Consider the following 15,327-nt stretch of genomic DNA (forward strand, 5'->3'; position numbering starts at 1 on the left):
GTTGTTAAGGATACTTCTTGTAGCACTATTATTTCTCTGTTGCCCTTTTCCATTTGTAAGTGATAAGTGGGAAGAACGTATGTTTATAGTCACCAGTATGACTTGACTTTTTTTGTAGCTATGCTTATGTAACATATCAGTAGCACAGTTTGTTTACCTGTCTATGTTTTACACAAAGATGAAATTTTTTGACTGTATTGTCCTGCATATGTCTATTGTGGGTAGTATTAATCTTCATAGAGTGAAATCTGCTCTTGCCGCACGATATCGCAGTTTTGTATGACGAGACAAGTGAGATCTAATAATGTGTCTTTTTGTTGTAGTTGGCAGGGTTTAGTGACGAAATACTGGATGTAGTCTTTGTAGGGGAAGGAAATTCCCACTTGGCTGTAGCCACTAATAGTATAGATATAAAACTGTACAAGCGATTGAACATGGATTGCCAACTTTTGAGAGGTCATTCTGATCTTGTACTTGGCCTTGCATCCTGCCACGCCAATGCTAGACTTTTGTTATCATGTGCGAAGGTAAGTTGTTATAGATAATTTTAAAACCTAAAACAGCACAAATTGAAGCACAATGACCATTAAGAAGTAGGTTATAACATTGCATATTTTAGATCTGTGGCTAAGAGAGCCAAGTGTGAAGAGAAACAATGCAAACTTAAAAACATGTTACCAGTGTAGCCCACAGGCCTACAGTTCTGGTCCATAAGTGAATATCAATTGATAACTTCTAACAGTAGAAAAGGATGGAATGATGACAGTTTATGAAAAGGATGGATTACTACTCACCATGTAGTGGGAGATGTTGAGTCACAGACAAGCACAACAAAAAGACTACTAAACACGCAAGGTTTCGGTCAGAAGAACTTCTTTCAAAATAGACAAAAAACACACACACACACACACACACACACACACACACACACACACACACACACACGCACGCAAATGCGTCTCATACACACACGATGCTGAGGCCAGATTGTAAGAAGCAACTGTGCATGATGGGAGAAGCAATCTGGGTGGAGGGCGTAAAGAGAAGGCTGAGACGGTTGGGTGGACGAAGAGCAGGGTATGGGTGGGGGATGGTAAAGTGCTGTTTGGTTGAGCATGCAGGAATGAGGTGGAGAGAGAGTAGTGCAGCTAGGTGCATTTGGGTGGTTAGAGAGAGGTTTGGGGTGAGGGAGGGGGCAGCAGAAAAGGAGAGAAGTAAAAAGTCTGGAAGCGCTTGTGGAATAGAAGGCTGTGGAAAGGGAACGAGGGAGGGGATAGGTGAGTGAAGACAATGACTAACAAAGGTTGAAGCCAGGAAGGTTATAGGAACATAGAATATATTGCAATGAGGTGGTGGTGTTGTGAAGGATCCAGATGCCACAGCCTGTGAAGCAGTCATTAAAATGAAGAACGCTGTGTTGGGCAGCATGCTCAGCAACTGGGTGGTCCAGCTGTTTGTTGGTCGCAGTTTGTTGGTGGTCATTCATGCAGACAGACAGCTTGTTGGTTGTCATGCCCACATTGAGTGAAGTTTAGCTTGTAAATCACATGACTGGTTTCATAGGTAGTCCTTCCTTTGATGGGATAGGTGATGATTGTGATGGGACTGGAGTAGGTGCTGTTGGGAGGATGAATAGGACTGATATAGCATCTATGTCTATCACAGGGATATCAGGCATGAGGGAATGTGTTGGGGCAGGGGTTGTGTAAGGATAGACGAGGATATTGTGTAGGTTCACTGGTTGGCAGTATACTGCTGTGGGAGGTTGGGGAGAAAAGTGGGTATGACATTTCTCATTTCAGGGTACAATGAGAGGTAGTCAGAACCCTGGTGGAGAATGTGATTCAGTGCTCCACTCAAGGATGGTACTGACTCATGATGGACCAGACAGTGGCACTTTTGAGAGGTGGTGAGTGACTAGAGAGATAAGGCCCAACCCACTTCCCCGCCCTTCTTCTAACCACCTGACTGCACATAGCTGTCCTACCTATCTCTATCTTGTCCTGGTATGCACCCCAAAACAGCACTTTACTGTCCTCCACCTGTACCCTGGTCTCCCTCTGCCTCCCCACCACAGTTTCATCCTTACTTTCACCACCTAGACTGCTTCTCCCATCATGAGCAATTGCTCGCAGTTTGACCTCGGCAGTCAGAGACAGTGGTCATAGTATGTCAGCTTTGAATGATGTGAATCCCTCAGAGTTGATTGGCATCACTGTCACAGCTGGTCTTAAGAAAGACATCCTATCACATTTTGACGCAGTGTTTCCTTGCTGGAGGAGTTATTGAGTGATACAATGCTTAAGGGTCACTGTGTGGGTGTTTCTTCAATACTTTTGTTGATTTATGACAGTCACCTGTTCTCAGATGGCACAAGTGCTGTGACTGAGTCTTTTTATCATTCCTGTAAATGCTGAGGTTTTACTTTTCTGGTAATAAATTGACTTTTTTAGGATATTAAACTTTATAAATTCTAAATTTAATTTTATTTTAATGTATAGTTTCATATTATGTATATATTCTATTCAGTACCCCTTTTACAATATAAAAGATTTTGTAGTACTTGCCAAATGCGCTACACCCAATTCCAGTTTTACTTATATATATATGTGTGATTATAATTCTGTTTCCTTTCTGTTGATGTAACAATGAGAACAGGACAATTCTGTGAGACTGTGGATTATGGATGCAGAGCAACAGAACATGACATGTGTTGGTTCAGCAGTGAGACATACAGCATCGGTTGGTTCTGTTGTATTCTCTCGCCTGTCAGACTCCTTTTTTCTGTCAGTCAGTCAAGATTCATGTCTCAAACTGTGGAAAATACCCGAAAAACTGGAATTTGGTAAGTGTACTTTATCCTGATTAATTTTTTTATTTCTAGACTCAGTGACATCAACTAAATGATGATTGAACTTTAAGCTCTGCGGATTGTTACTCTTATAATTCTTTTGTCAGGTCAAATGTTTTATTGTAGGGAAACAGAGTAGGGAGAACAATAATACAGATGGTGGAGAAATCTTAGAAAAAATCATATTTTGTGTTAAAGATAAATCATTTGAGTCTATTCAGCAATGTGCTGACACACTGACAGAGAAGAAGGACAACTGATGTGAAGAGTTACTGGTAAAGGATAGCGTATCCACAGAAATTGAAGTTTTATTTGCCAGTAGGAAGCTTTGCTTATGGTATAGAAATGAAAAAAGGTTACACATTAGTGTAATATGCTGAGAGGAATAATATGTTTATCCTGAACACATTCTTTCAGAGAGAGGTGGGATGCAGGGGGTAGGAGGGGGGAGGATTAAAATGTGGATTTTTCAACAAAGTGGAACTAAAAATGAAATTGACTATATTTTATTAAACAAGGAAGAAATAAAATGAAGTGTGACATTCTCCAATCACTTTACATTTTCAAGTGATCGTAAGTTAGTAAGATCAAGAGTGAAAATATACACTAGACTAGAAAGAAAGAAATTCACCTTGTGGGAAATCAGGACTGTGGACTGTGACAATTTATTTAGGAATAGCGAGCTATACCAGATCAAAGCAAGCAACAATTCAACCTCTCAGCAAATGATTATTATTCTAGATGGAAGGGACAGCTATTTAACAAAGAGACTGGAGCAAACACAAAAAGGTGTTGCTGGAACAAAAAAGCAGGAAAATGTTAAATAAAGCAGGGCAGCTATTGAAAAGAAGACATGAATTAAATTTGAAACATGAACTAATCAAAACTATTTCAAAATGTCTCTTGCAGAATGTGAAATTGTGCAGTGGTAATTTAATAAGTGGAACAATTGAAAACAATAAGAGTTTGAGAAACAGTACAAGAATTTATCTTGCATAGACATCACATTTCATTAGTTAAGATGGCTGGTGGCACAATTTCTAACAACAGAAAGCAAAATTATACAACCATTCCTAGATTTCTTTGATATATATGGTGTTTGAGAGATAAATTAGAAACACAGATTATTAATAATGAAAACAGTGATGTTACAGAAGTAATAATGATGGTTTGAGTAATTATGTTTGAAATACAAAGAAACAAAAGGTGCCATATAGGATGGTGCTTCAATATACATGAATAAAGTTGGAGATAAAGTAATACAAAAAAAAACCCCTTGCAAAATTGGAAAAACCCTTGCAAAATTGGGTATAAAATATCTGTGGAGGAAAATAGTTCTTCAAAACAGGAACAAAGATGTAACCATTCTACTTCACAAGAATGGAAGTGCATAAGATAGACATACCAGTGTCCTCGATGTAATCCTCAATGTAATCTTGAAGATATTTACAAAAAATTACCACTGCTGGCACTGAAAAAACATTGGATATTAAGCAAGTAAAGAAACAAGTTGGTTTCACTACGGACATGGTTTAAAATATAGAATGGGACAGTGAGTATAAATTACAGGTTTGCTGGGATTTATAGAGTTAATTTGAAACCAAGTATTGATCCAACCTGTGGTATCATCATCATCATCAGCAGCAGCAGCAATAACAGTAGTCATTTGACATCACTGTTCCACAAAGACCTCCTTTAGACTTTCTCATACATTACGATCTTCAGGTACAGATGTCCATGTAGCTTCTGCGTGTTTTCCATTGTCATCTAATCACGTTGATTTATGTCATCACACCAATGTTTTCATATGTTCTAGAATCTAGCAAACCGAGTCCTACGACCATACGACCAAGTCACTTGGCTACATGTCCTGCACGCCTCCATTTTTATTTGCGCTGCTTCTCCTCCAGCGTGTTTCCTAATTAGTTTGTTTGTTCTCCAGTTTTTCTAACAATTTCTAACATTTATTCCTCCATTCTTTTCTGAACAACTCTGTTTTTGAATGGTTTTTGAATTTAAAGTCCGTATTAGTGGTAGAGTCATAACACATACTGATAATACATACTGATTACAAACTTTATGTTTCAGCTACATAAGATGTTTGATTTGGAAAACTCTGTTTCATGTATCAAAAGCACTCTACGTCATTTTATATCTTTCCCCCTCCATTTAGTTATTGCTGTAAACTGTGGTTTATGTTGATATTAACGATGTACATCACTTTGGATTGGAAGAGATTCCTTATGGTTCCGGACAGATAGCTGAAGTAGTAAAGACTGCCAGTCATGCTTGAGAGATGAAGGCAGAGCTCACCTTCTGTAGTATACTCGACAGAACCAACTGTGGTTCTTTGGTACAGAGCTGAGTGTTCCTGAATTAGTGGCTTAGATGGTTCGGCGACGACTGTGTAGGTTGCAGATTTCTCGACATGTCAAAGGATAGTGGGTTTCCGGTTTTCACTAAATAGGTCAGGAGTCCACTACATGCAGGAAATGGCCTTGTGGGTTGGGTGGGGGGGGGGGGGGGCTGTATCGAGGGCATGGGTGGTTTTCCTAGGTTAGAGGGTCTCAGGAATGTGCAGGGAGGGCTTCAGCTTCAAAAGGTGCAGGATGAAGCAGGAAGAGGAAGAGACATAGGAACAATAAATATTGCAGTTGTGAACTGTCATAGCTTTGTTGGAAAAGAACCAGAGCTCCAAGCACTAATAGAAAGTATTGAATCTCAAATCATTATAGGTACAAAAAGCTGCCTAAAGCCGGAAATAAGTTCAGCTGAAAGTTTTACAAAAGGCGTAGCTGTTTTCAGAAAGGATAGATTAAAAACAGTTGGTGGTGGACTGTTTATTGCTGTCAGAAGCAGTTTACCTTGTAGTGAAATTGAAGTGATAGTTCCTGTGAGTTAGTGTCGGCAGAGGTTATACTTGGCAACCGGAATAAGTTAATAACTGGTTCCTTTTACAAACCCTCCCACAGACTCAAGATGGTACAGTTGCTGAAGAGTTCATTGAAAACTTGAATTTCATTTCAAATAGGTGCTTGTCTAGACAATTGTAGTCCGTGACTTTAATCTACCCTCAATATGTTGATGAAAATACATGTTTAAAGTCAGTGATAGGAATAACACATTGTCCAAAATCATACTCAATGCCTTCTCAAACAATTATTTTGAACAACTAGTTCAGAAGCCCACTCAGAGTGTAGATGGTTGTAAAAACATACTTGACCTCTTAGCAATAAATAATCCTGACCAAATAAGGATCATCATAACATATACAGGTATTAGGGACCACAAGGTTGTTGTAGCTGGACTAAATACCGTAACATCCAAATCCACCAAAAATAAACACAAAATACTCTATTTAAAAAAAGCAGATAAAATTTTCTTGAGACCTTCCTAAGAGATCATAGACCAGATGTGGTTATAATTCAGAGAAATAGTATCAATGGCAATTGAGAGATATATACCAAATAAATTAATAAGAGATGGTGCTGATCCCCAGTGGTACACATAACAGGTCAGAACACTATTGCAGAAGCAATGAAAAAAGCATGCCAAATATAAGAGAGTGCAAAATCCCAAAGACTGGCAATTTTACAGGACTTGAAATTTTGCATGAACTTCAATGGGACATGCTTTTAATAGTTTTCACAACAATTCTCTGTCCCTAAATGTGGCAGAAAACGCAAAGAGATATTGATCGTATGTAAATTACGCCAGTGGCAAGGTACAATCAATACCATCACTGCGCGGTTTTTCCAAAATTCCTTCACAAAAGAAATTATGAGAATTCAAATCAAGAACAACTGCCAACAGGAATAACTTAGAAGTAGATATCCATGGTGTAGCGAAGCAGCATAAAACACTTAAGGAAGGCAAGTTTCATGGTCTAGATTTTATACCAGTCAGGTTCCTTTCAGAGTATGCTGATACATTAGCTCCATACTTAGCAATCATATACGAACAGTTGCTCGCAAAAAGATTCGTACCCAAGACTGGAAAGTTGCACAAATCACAACAATACCCAAGAAAGGAAATAGGAGTATCTGCTGAATTACAGACCCATATCACTAACGTCAATTTGCCGTAGGATTTTGGAACATATACTGTGCTTGAACATTATGAATCCCCAGAAGAAAAGGATTTATTGACAAATAGCCAACACTGATTCAGAATATTGTCCTTGAGAAGCACAATGAGCTCTTTATTCTGATGAAGTAATGAGTGCTATCAACAGGGTGTGTCAAATTGATTCCATATTTTTTTATTTCCAGAAGGCTATTCCTCATAAGCGTCTCCTATTTAACATCACGTAGTATCGTGTCAGTTGTATATGACTGGATTTGTGATTTCCTGTCAGAAAGGTCACAGTTTGTAATACTTGACAGAAAGTCATTGAGTGACCCCATTCCAGAAGGATGTGTTACAGGCCCTCTGTTGCCCTTGATCTACAGAGCGATGTAAGATACAACCTGAGCAGTCCTCTTAGATTGTTTGCAGATGGTGCCACCAAGTACTGTCATGTAATGTCATCAGATGATCAAAATGAATTGCAAAATGATTTAGACAAGACATCTGATTGGACAAAAAGTGCCAATTGACTCTAAACCATGAAAAGCACTAAAAAGAATCCACTAAATTTCAGCTACACAATAAATCACATACACCAATAGGCTGTAAACTCAGCTAAATACTTAGTGATTACAATTATGAATAACTTAAATTGGAATGATCACATATATAACATGTGGGGAAAAGAAACCAAAAACTGCAATTTATTGGTAGAATGCTTAGAACATATAACAAGTCTACTAAAGAAACTGCTTACACTATGCTTGTCTGCCATCTTCTGGCGTATTACTGCTCAATGTGGGATACATTTCAGATAGGATTAACAGAGTACGTTGATAAAGTTCAAAGAAGGGCTGCTCGTTTTGTATTATTGTGAAGTAGGGGAGAGAGTGCCACAGATATGATACATGAATTGGTGTGGCAGTCATTAAAACAAAGTTTTTTTTTTTAACTTTATTGGACCTTCTCATGAAATTTCAATCACCAATTTTCTCCTCAGAGAGTGAAAAGACTTTGTTGGCACCCACCTACATGGGAGAAATGATCATCAAAATAAAATAAGAGGAATCAGAGCTCACATGGAAAGGTTTCAGTTGTTTGTTTCTCTCGTGCACTTTTGAGAATGGAATGGTAGAGAAGTAGCTTAAAGGTGGTTCGATGGACCCTATGCTAGTCACTTAATTGTGAATTGCAGAGTAATCATGTGGATGTTGATGAACTGCCTTGAACACTGACATTCTTCCATAGGTCTTTTGACTAGCATTTTAACTTGTGCTATTTTCTTTTCAGGCGTGTTTACATACCAGATGTTTTACTAATACACTTAGATTTTCTTATATTTTTCTCTCTGTGTGAGGACTGTTCACCAAATCGAAGTGACACTGAGTAGTGCACCAATATACAGAAAGGTAAATAAACAGCTTAGTTTTTGAATAAAGACTGTCTTTAGAGTTCACCCCCCCAACACACACACACACACACACACACACACACAGAGAGAGTCGCCATTTTCTTCTGGCGCTTCAGCATGACTTTATCTTAGCATATTGTTGTCCTTTCTGCATGTCTGTCTGCTGCTCAATGCCTCTTGAGTTTGGTGAATAAAGGTCTATTCTCATATTGATAATTATACTCTATTGTAGGTTTTTCATTGGTGCTTTGTCTCATTTGTTTAATGTCATGTCATTAATGTCATTCTCTCCACATGTGATTATTAATTCACACCCTTTCTTTACCAAAAAGCATATCGCAGTTGGATGTTTGAATTCACTGGCTGAATATATTCTTGACTTCAAATTTTTACCTTTAGCACCCAAAGAAGGCATCATTTTTCTTCTTGTATTGTGTTGTAGTTTAAACTACTATAACTAAAAGTTTTGAAGATTTTTACATTTTTGCTTTTCTTTAATCTAATTATTTTTTAATAAATCTATTTGTATGGCAGAGCAAGTAAATATACACTACTGGCCATTAAAATTGCTACACGAAAAAGAAATGCAGATGATAAACGGGTATTCATTGGACAAATATACTAGAACTGACATGTGATTACATTTTCACGCAATTTGGGTGCATAGATCCTGAGAAATCAGTACCCAGAACAACCGCCTCTGGCCGTAATAACGGCCTTGATACGCCTGGGCATTGAGTCAAACAGAGCTTGGATGGCGTGTACAGGTACACCTGCCCATGCAGCTTCCAAAAGATACCACAGTTCATCAAGAGTAGTGACTGGTGTATTGTGACGAGCCAGTTGCTCAGCCACCATTGACCAGACGTTTTCAATTGGTGAGAGATCTGGAGAATGTGCAGGCCAGGGCGGCAGTCGAACATTTTCTGTATCCAGAAACGCCCGTACAGGACCTGCAACATGCGGTCGTGCATTATCCTGCTGAAATGTAGGATTTCGCAGGGATTGAATGAAGGTTAGAGCCACGGGTCGTAATACATCTGAAATGTAACGTCCACTGTTCAGAGTGTCGTCAATGTGAACAAGAGGTGACCGAGACGGGTAACCATTGGCACACCATACCATCACGCCGGGTGATACGCCAGTAGGGCGATGACGAATACACGCTTCCAATGTGCGTTCACCGCGATGTAGCCAAACACGGATGCGACCATCATGATGCTGTAAACAGAACCTGGATTCATCTAAAAAAATGACGTTTTGCCATTCGTGCACCCAGGTTCATCGTTGAGTACACCATCGCAGGTGCTCCTGTCTGTGATGCAGCGTCAGGGGTAACCGCAGCCATGGTCTCCGAGCTGATAGTCCGTGCTGCTGCAAACGTCGCCGAACTATTCGTGCAGATGGTTGTTGTCTTGCAAACATCCCCATCTGTTGACTCAGGGATCGAGATGTGGCTGCACGATCCGTTACAGCCATGTGGATGAGATGCCCGTCTTCTCGCCTGCTAGTGATACGATGCCGTTGGGATCCAGCACGGCGTTCCGTATTACCCTCCTGAACCCACCGATTCCATATTCTGCTAACAGTCATTGGATCTCGACTAATGCGAGCAGCAATGTCGTGATACAATAAACTGCAATCGCGATAGGCTACAATCCGACCTTTATCAAAGTCGGAAACGTGATGGTACTCATTTCTCCTCCTTACACGAGGCATCACAACAACGTTTCACCAGGCAAGGCCGGTCAGCTGCTGTATGTGTATGAGAAATCGGTTAGAAACTTTCCTCATGTCAGCACGTTGTAGGTGTCGCCACCGGTGTCAACCTTATGTGAATGCTCTGAAAAGCTAATCATTTGCATATCACAGTATCTTCTTCCTGTCGGTTAAATTTCGCATCTTTAGCACTTCATCTTCGTGGTGTAGCAATTTTAATGGTGAGTAGTGTATTTAAATTTATCATCTTCTTATGGTTGAGTGCACTAGCATTGTTTTTAATTCAGGGACGTCTCATTCTTTGAATGTTACGCACACCGAGAAGGCACACCAAAAAGACATTAATTGTGTCTGCATTTCACCAAACGATAAGCTGGTTGCCACAGGGTCGCAAGACAAAAGTGTGAAGGTAAAGTATACTTTTTTAAAACTTTTAATGAATGTTGTAATGGCTCTGTAGGGTGAAACTAGGCTGCACTGCAATATTGTATACTGGCAAAAACTCTTATAAATGAACAAACTGTTTTTGATATATGTGCTGATTTCCATCACAAATTTTTGAATTGACTACTTATTTTAGCCATGTACTAGAGCTATGAGTGAAGGCAGATTCAGCTGCTCCCATAGTAATCTCGTTTGATGGGAAAGATGTGAATCTGGTCAATTGGTAAGAGTGGGGAATTGCTATTGTAGTGTGAAGAACAACAAATCGTACAAAATTTTAAATTGATGGTAGTTCTAATGGTTACTTTGGTATGTCAAATGTTATTGTAACTTGAGTTGTTGTCTTTAATTCTCTGTATCATTGTCTTTCCCACTGTATAATGTACTTGAGTGGTGCTCACATCTGCTAGAAATATTGCTTCATTTTTCTTAGTAACACATCACACTACATTTGCAACATGAAAATAAGTCAAGACAATTACTGATATTGGTTGCTACACTGTGTATTCTCATCTCCTGGTGAAATAAGGTTCCAGACTATGTACTTTGAGATAGAGAATTGAGATTTGCTACTGTCTGTTTCATGCACATGTGGACAAGAGTGTGGAACAATCTTGGGTGGAAGAAGACTTGGCCATGAACCAAAAGCCACTCAAGAAAGTTTTGTATGGCAACAAATTGCTGGATGAAGCAGTGACATAGTATAACTCCGGGCTCTAAATCATTTATTCCCACTGCTTGTCCATATAGTCTATGATAGGTAACAATATTATGAAAAGGGAAGTTGCTATGCACCATATAGTGGAGATGCTGAGTCGCAGATAGGCACAACAAAAAGACTGTCACAAATAAAGTTTTCGGCCATTAAGGCCTTTGTCACAATAGAACTACCTACCTACAAACACACACACACACACACACACACACACACACACACACACACATACACACACACAAAAGCCCATCTCCCACACATGACTGCAGTCTCAGGCAACTGAAACCACTGCGAGCAGCAGCACCAGTGCATGATGGGAGTGGCAGCTGAGCGGGTGTAAGGAGGAGACTAGGGTGGGGAGGGGAGGAGGGGGGTGGCAGACAGTGAAGTGCTGCAGATTAGACAGAGGGAGAGAGGGTGGGGGTGGGGGGAATTAGCGGAAAAGGAGAGAAGTAAAAAGACTGAGTGTGATGATGGAATGACGGCTGTGTAGTGCTGGAATGGGAACAGGGAAAGGGCTGGATGGGTGAGGACAGTGACTAATGAAGGTTGAGACCAGGAGGGTTACAGGAATGTCGGGTGTACTGCAGTGAAAGTTACCAACTGCGCAATTCAGAACAGCTGGTGTTGGTGGGAAGAACCAACAGCTTGTTGGTTGTCAGGCCCACATAGAATGCAGCATAGTGGTTGCAGCTTCGCTTGTAAATCACATGACTGGTTTCATAGTTAGCCCTGCCTTTGATGAGATAGGTGATGTTCGTAACCGGACTGGAGTAGGTGGTGGTGGGAGGATGTATGGGACAAGTCTTGCATCTAGGTCTATTAAAGAGTTATGCACCATGAGGTAAGGGGTTGGGAGCAGGGATTGTGTAAGGATGGACGAGTTTATTTTGTAGGTTCGGTGGACGGCGGAATACCACTGTGGGAGGGGTGGGAAGGATAGTGTGCAGGACATTTATTGTTTCAGAGCATGATGAAAGGTAGTCAAAACCCTGGCGGAGAATGTAATTCAGTTGCTCCAGTGCTGGGTGGTGCTGAGTTGTGAGGAGAATGCTCCTCTGTGGCCGCACAGTGGTACTTTGGGAGGTGGTGGGAGACTGGAAAGATAAGGCATGGGAGATTTGTTTTTGTACAAGATTGTGGGAAAATTATGGTCTGTGAAGGCTTCAGTGAGACCTTCAGTATATTTTGAGAGGGACTGCTCGTTGCTGCAGATGCGACAACCATGGGTGGATAGGCTGTATGGGAGGAACTTCTTGGTGTGGAATGGGTGGCAGCTGTCGAAGTGGTGGTATTGGCGGTGGTTAGTAGGTTTGACATAGACGGAGGTACTGATGTAGCTATCTTTGAGGTGGAGGTCAACATCTAGGAAGGTGGATTGTTGGGTTGAGTAGGTAGGACCAGGTGAAGCAAATGGGAGAGAAATTGTTGAGGTTCTGGAGGAATGTGGATAGGGTGTCCTCACCCTCGATCCAGATCGCAAAAACTTCATCAAAGAATCTGAGCCAGGCAAGGGGTCTAGGCTTCTGGGTTTTCAGGAAGAATTCCTCTAGATGGCCCATGAATATGTTGGTGTAGGATGGTGCCATGCGGGTGCCCGTAGTCACTGTCCTCACCCATCCAGCCCCTTCCGTGTTCCCACTCCAGCACTACACAACCATCATTTCACCATCACAGTCAGTCACTTTACTTCTCCCCTTTACTGCCACGCTCCCCCCTCCCATTCCCCACCTCTCCCCTGCTCTCCATCTAATCTGCAGCACTTCACTATCCGCCACCCCCACCATACTGTCCCTCCCCCTACCCGCACCAGACTCCTCCTTACGTCAACCCAGTTGCCACTGCCACCATCTAGTGGTGCTGCCACTCACAGTGTGGTTTCAGTTGCCTGGGACTGCAGTTGTGTGTGTGAGTTGCATTTGTGTGTGTGTGTGTGTGTGTGTGTGTGTATCTATTGATGACGAAGACCTTAACGGCCAAAATGTTTAATTGTGAGAGTCCTTTTGTTGTGCATATCTGTGACTCAGCATCTCTGCCATATGGTGAATAGCAACTTTCCTTTTCATAATATTGTTACATTCCATTCTGGATTTTCCACTGTTTGATTTTAGTCTATGATAGGGGTTTATTTAATACACTGTTGTTACATTCCATCTACTCACCTCCGAAATTTGTTTAGCATTGGTACGTAATGGTACCTTGGTTATTGGTGATCTTTCAACATGATCCAGAACATTCTTGTGTCAACATGATACAGAACATTCTTGTCTCGCTTTGTGTAGCAGTTCATCATCTTGCCACGTCTGTGGCATTCGATAAGCCACGTATGCTTCCCAGGTCACGCTGAATGGCAAGCACTTGAGAGAGCTCAGCATTCATTTGCTCGGTACTTTCTTGGCAAACCGAGGTTTCCTGAGCCGAGGACTGGTAAGCACCACTAGACCTCGGTAACTGTAAGACCTGGATATTGTTCAGTGACCACCATACAGTGGGGTCGTGGGGTAGTGGAATGTTGTATGTCACTGGGACCAGGGATCTTGCCTTAGTTGCCCAGATCCCGAGAATGGTGAAAATCTTTAAGAGCAAACTCCTCAATCTCAATATGCAATGTGTGCTGCACACTGATGAGGTGCATGACTGTCGAGTCAAAACAGTCCAGTCATTAACAGGCATCCACTGAGGAAACTTTTGCACCAGAGTTGTATGAGGCTTATTCAGATAAGTGAGGCTGTGTCTCGGTGGACACATCTGCTTGTGGGATCGAGGTGGAACCCTCGAACTTAAAACTCATCAACTCCCAATGGAATGGGTATACCGCTGGTGGGTATCGACACCCAATCCAACAAGAGTCCTCGTGTAGCCCATGCTCCTGGCCCAGAGATTGTTCATAGTACTTCAGTTTATTGCAACAGAATGCTTGCTGCTGGTGAGAATTCGATTTTAATAGTTATTTTGAAGGCAGCTTCGAGAAAGTTTCATTTTTCTATATTCAAAGAGGTTTAGAGGGCATTTCAAGTTAAGTGATTGTGAAATGGAACAAGTGACGAACTGCCAGAAAATTAAATGTCTCAGGGAACATGCCATCGAAACGAGCTCCACAATACTGCTTGAAGTACAGCACAGGTGTGTTATGTAGAGATCTAGCAGATATTCCCAAAGAAGGTATGAAAGATGAGTGGGCTCAAGAAGGTGTTGTTGGTGAGAAAAATGTAATGAAAAGGGTGGTTGAGGATCTGGTAAAATCCAAATCCTTTTTCCTTACCTTCAATACCATTGAACTCCCAGAACACTTCAAGGCAGGTTTCCTTTGCTTAAGCATGCAGCTTTATATCCTGAACCCAGTGCACCGTTTTAAATGCCAGCACTTTAGGCAAACCACTCTAGGATGTAAGGGGGACACCACTTGTAGCAAAAACGGTAAGGCCATCCACGAATGTTTCACTTCTCTGAAGTGTGTAAATTGCTATCAATATCTACCTTTCTGGGATTGGAATTACAATGTCTACCTTGAAGAAAGGAAGATACAGGGGCTTAAAACAACAAAGCTTGTCCTGTCTGGTGAGGTCAAAAAAATTGCACTGTGGCAGAAGAGTAGTTACGTAATTACATCTCAGACAATCACTACTTTATGCATTGGTAGCTCTGGATTGCCACTTCTTGTAATGTGGTTAATTAAGCAGTTCTTGCAGCAGTCAGCTCTTCTTGTAGTATTTTGCATTACATACTTCCTGGTAGCAAATGATGCTTCACAACCTGAATTAGAAACAGTGCATATTACATGAATACATATAAGGAGAAATTTAAATTATATAGGTGCTGCAAATAAATTTGATGTTATTCCATCTGTGCACAAGTTTAATTTTTGCTTAATTTAAATTTTGTACAAACAACTGTGCATAATACAGCATTTGAACTGCCTGTTGATCGTTAGTATTGGGTGTTGTTAGAAAGTTGCAACTACATAACTGGACATTTAAAATAACAAATAAATACTGCCAAACCTTTGTTTTCATGTTCTGCAAAGCAACATGCAGGCAGAGATAAGCAATCTGTATAGATAGAATAAAATACAACACAAAATATTGGCTGCATATTATCAACTAGTTGCGCTCAACAAAA

At 40.8% G+C, this 15,327-nt stretch overlaps 1 protein-coding gene across 1 annotated transcript in view; it reads left to right on the plus strand.

The window, feature by feature from the left end:
* Positions 1-15,327, plus strand: part of LOC126161911 (transducin beta-like protein 3) — a 155,487-nt gene that overhangs the window by 84,481 nt on the left and 55,679 nt on the right. The window contains exons 8-10 of the mRNA XM_049918072.1: positions 324-527; positions 2,659-2,845; positions 10,337-10,458. Coding sequence (XP_049774029.1) covers positions 324-527; positions 2,659-2,845; positions 10,337-10,458 — 513 coding nt within the window. The remainder of the gene's footprint in view (positions 1-323; positions 528-2,658; positions 2,846-10,336; positions 10,459-15,327) is intronic.

The sequence above is a fragment of the Schistocerca cancellata genome, chromosome 2, assembly GCF_023864275.1.
Source record: "Schistocerca cancellata isolate TAMUIC-IGC-003103 chromosome 2, iqSchCanc2.1, whole genome shotgun sequence".
NCBI lineage: Eukaryota > Metazoa > Arthropoda > Insecta > Orthoptera > Acrididae > Schistocerca > Schistocerca cancellata.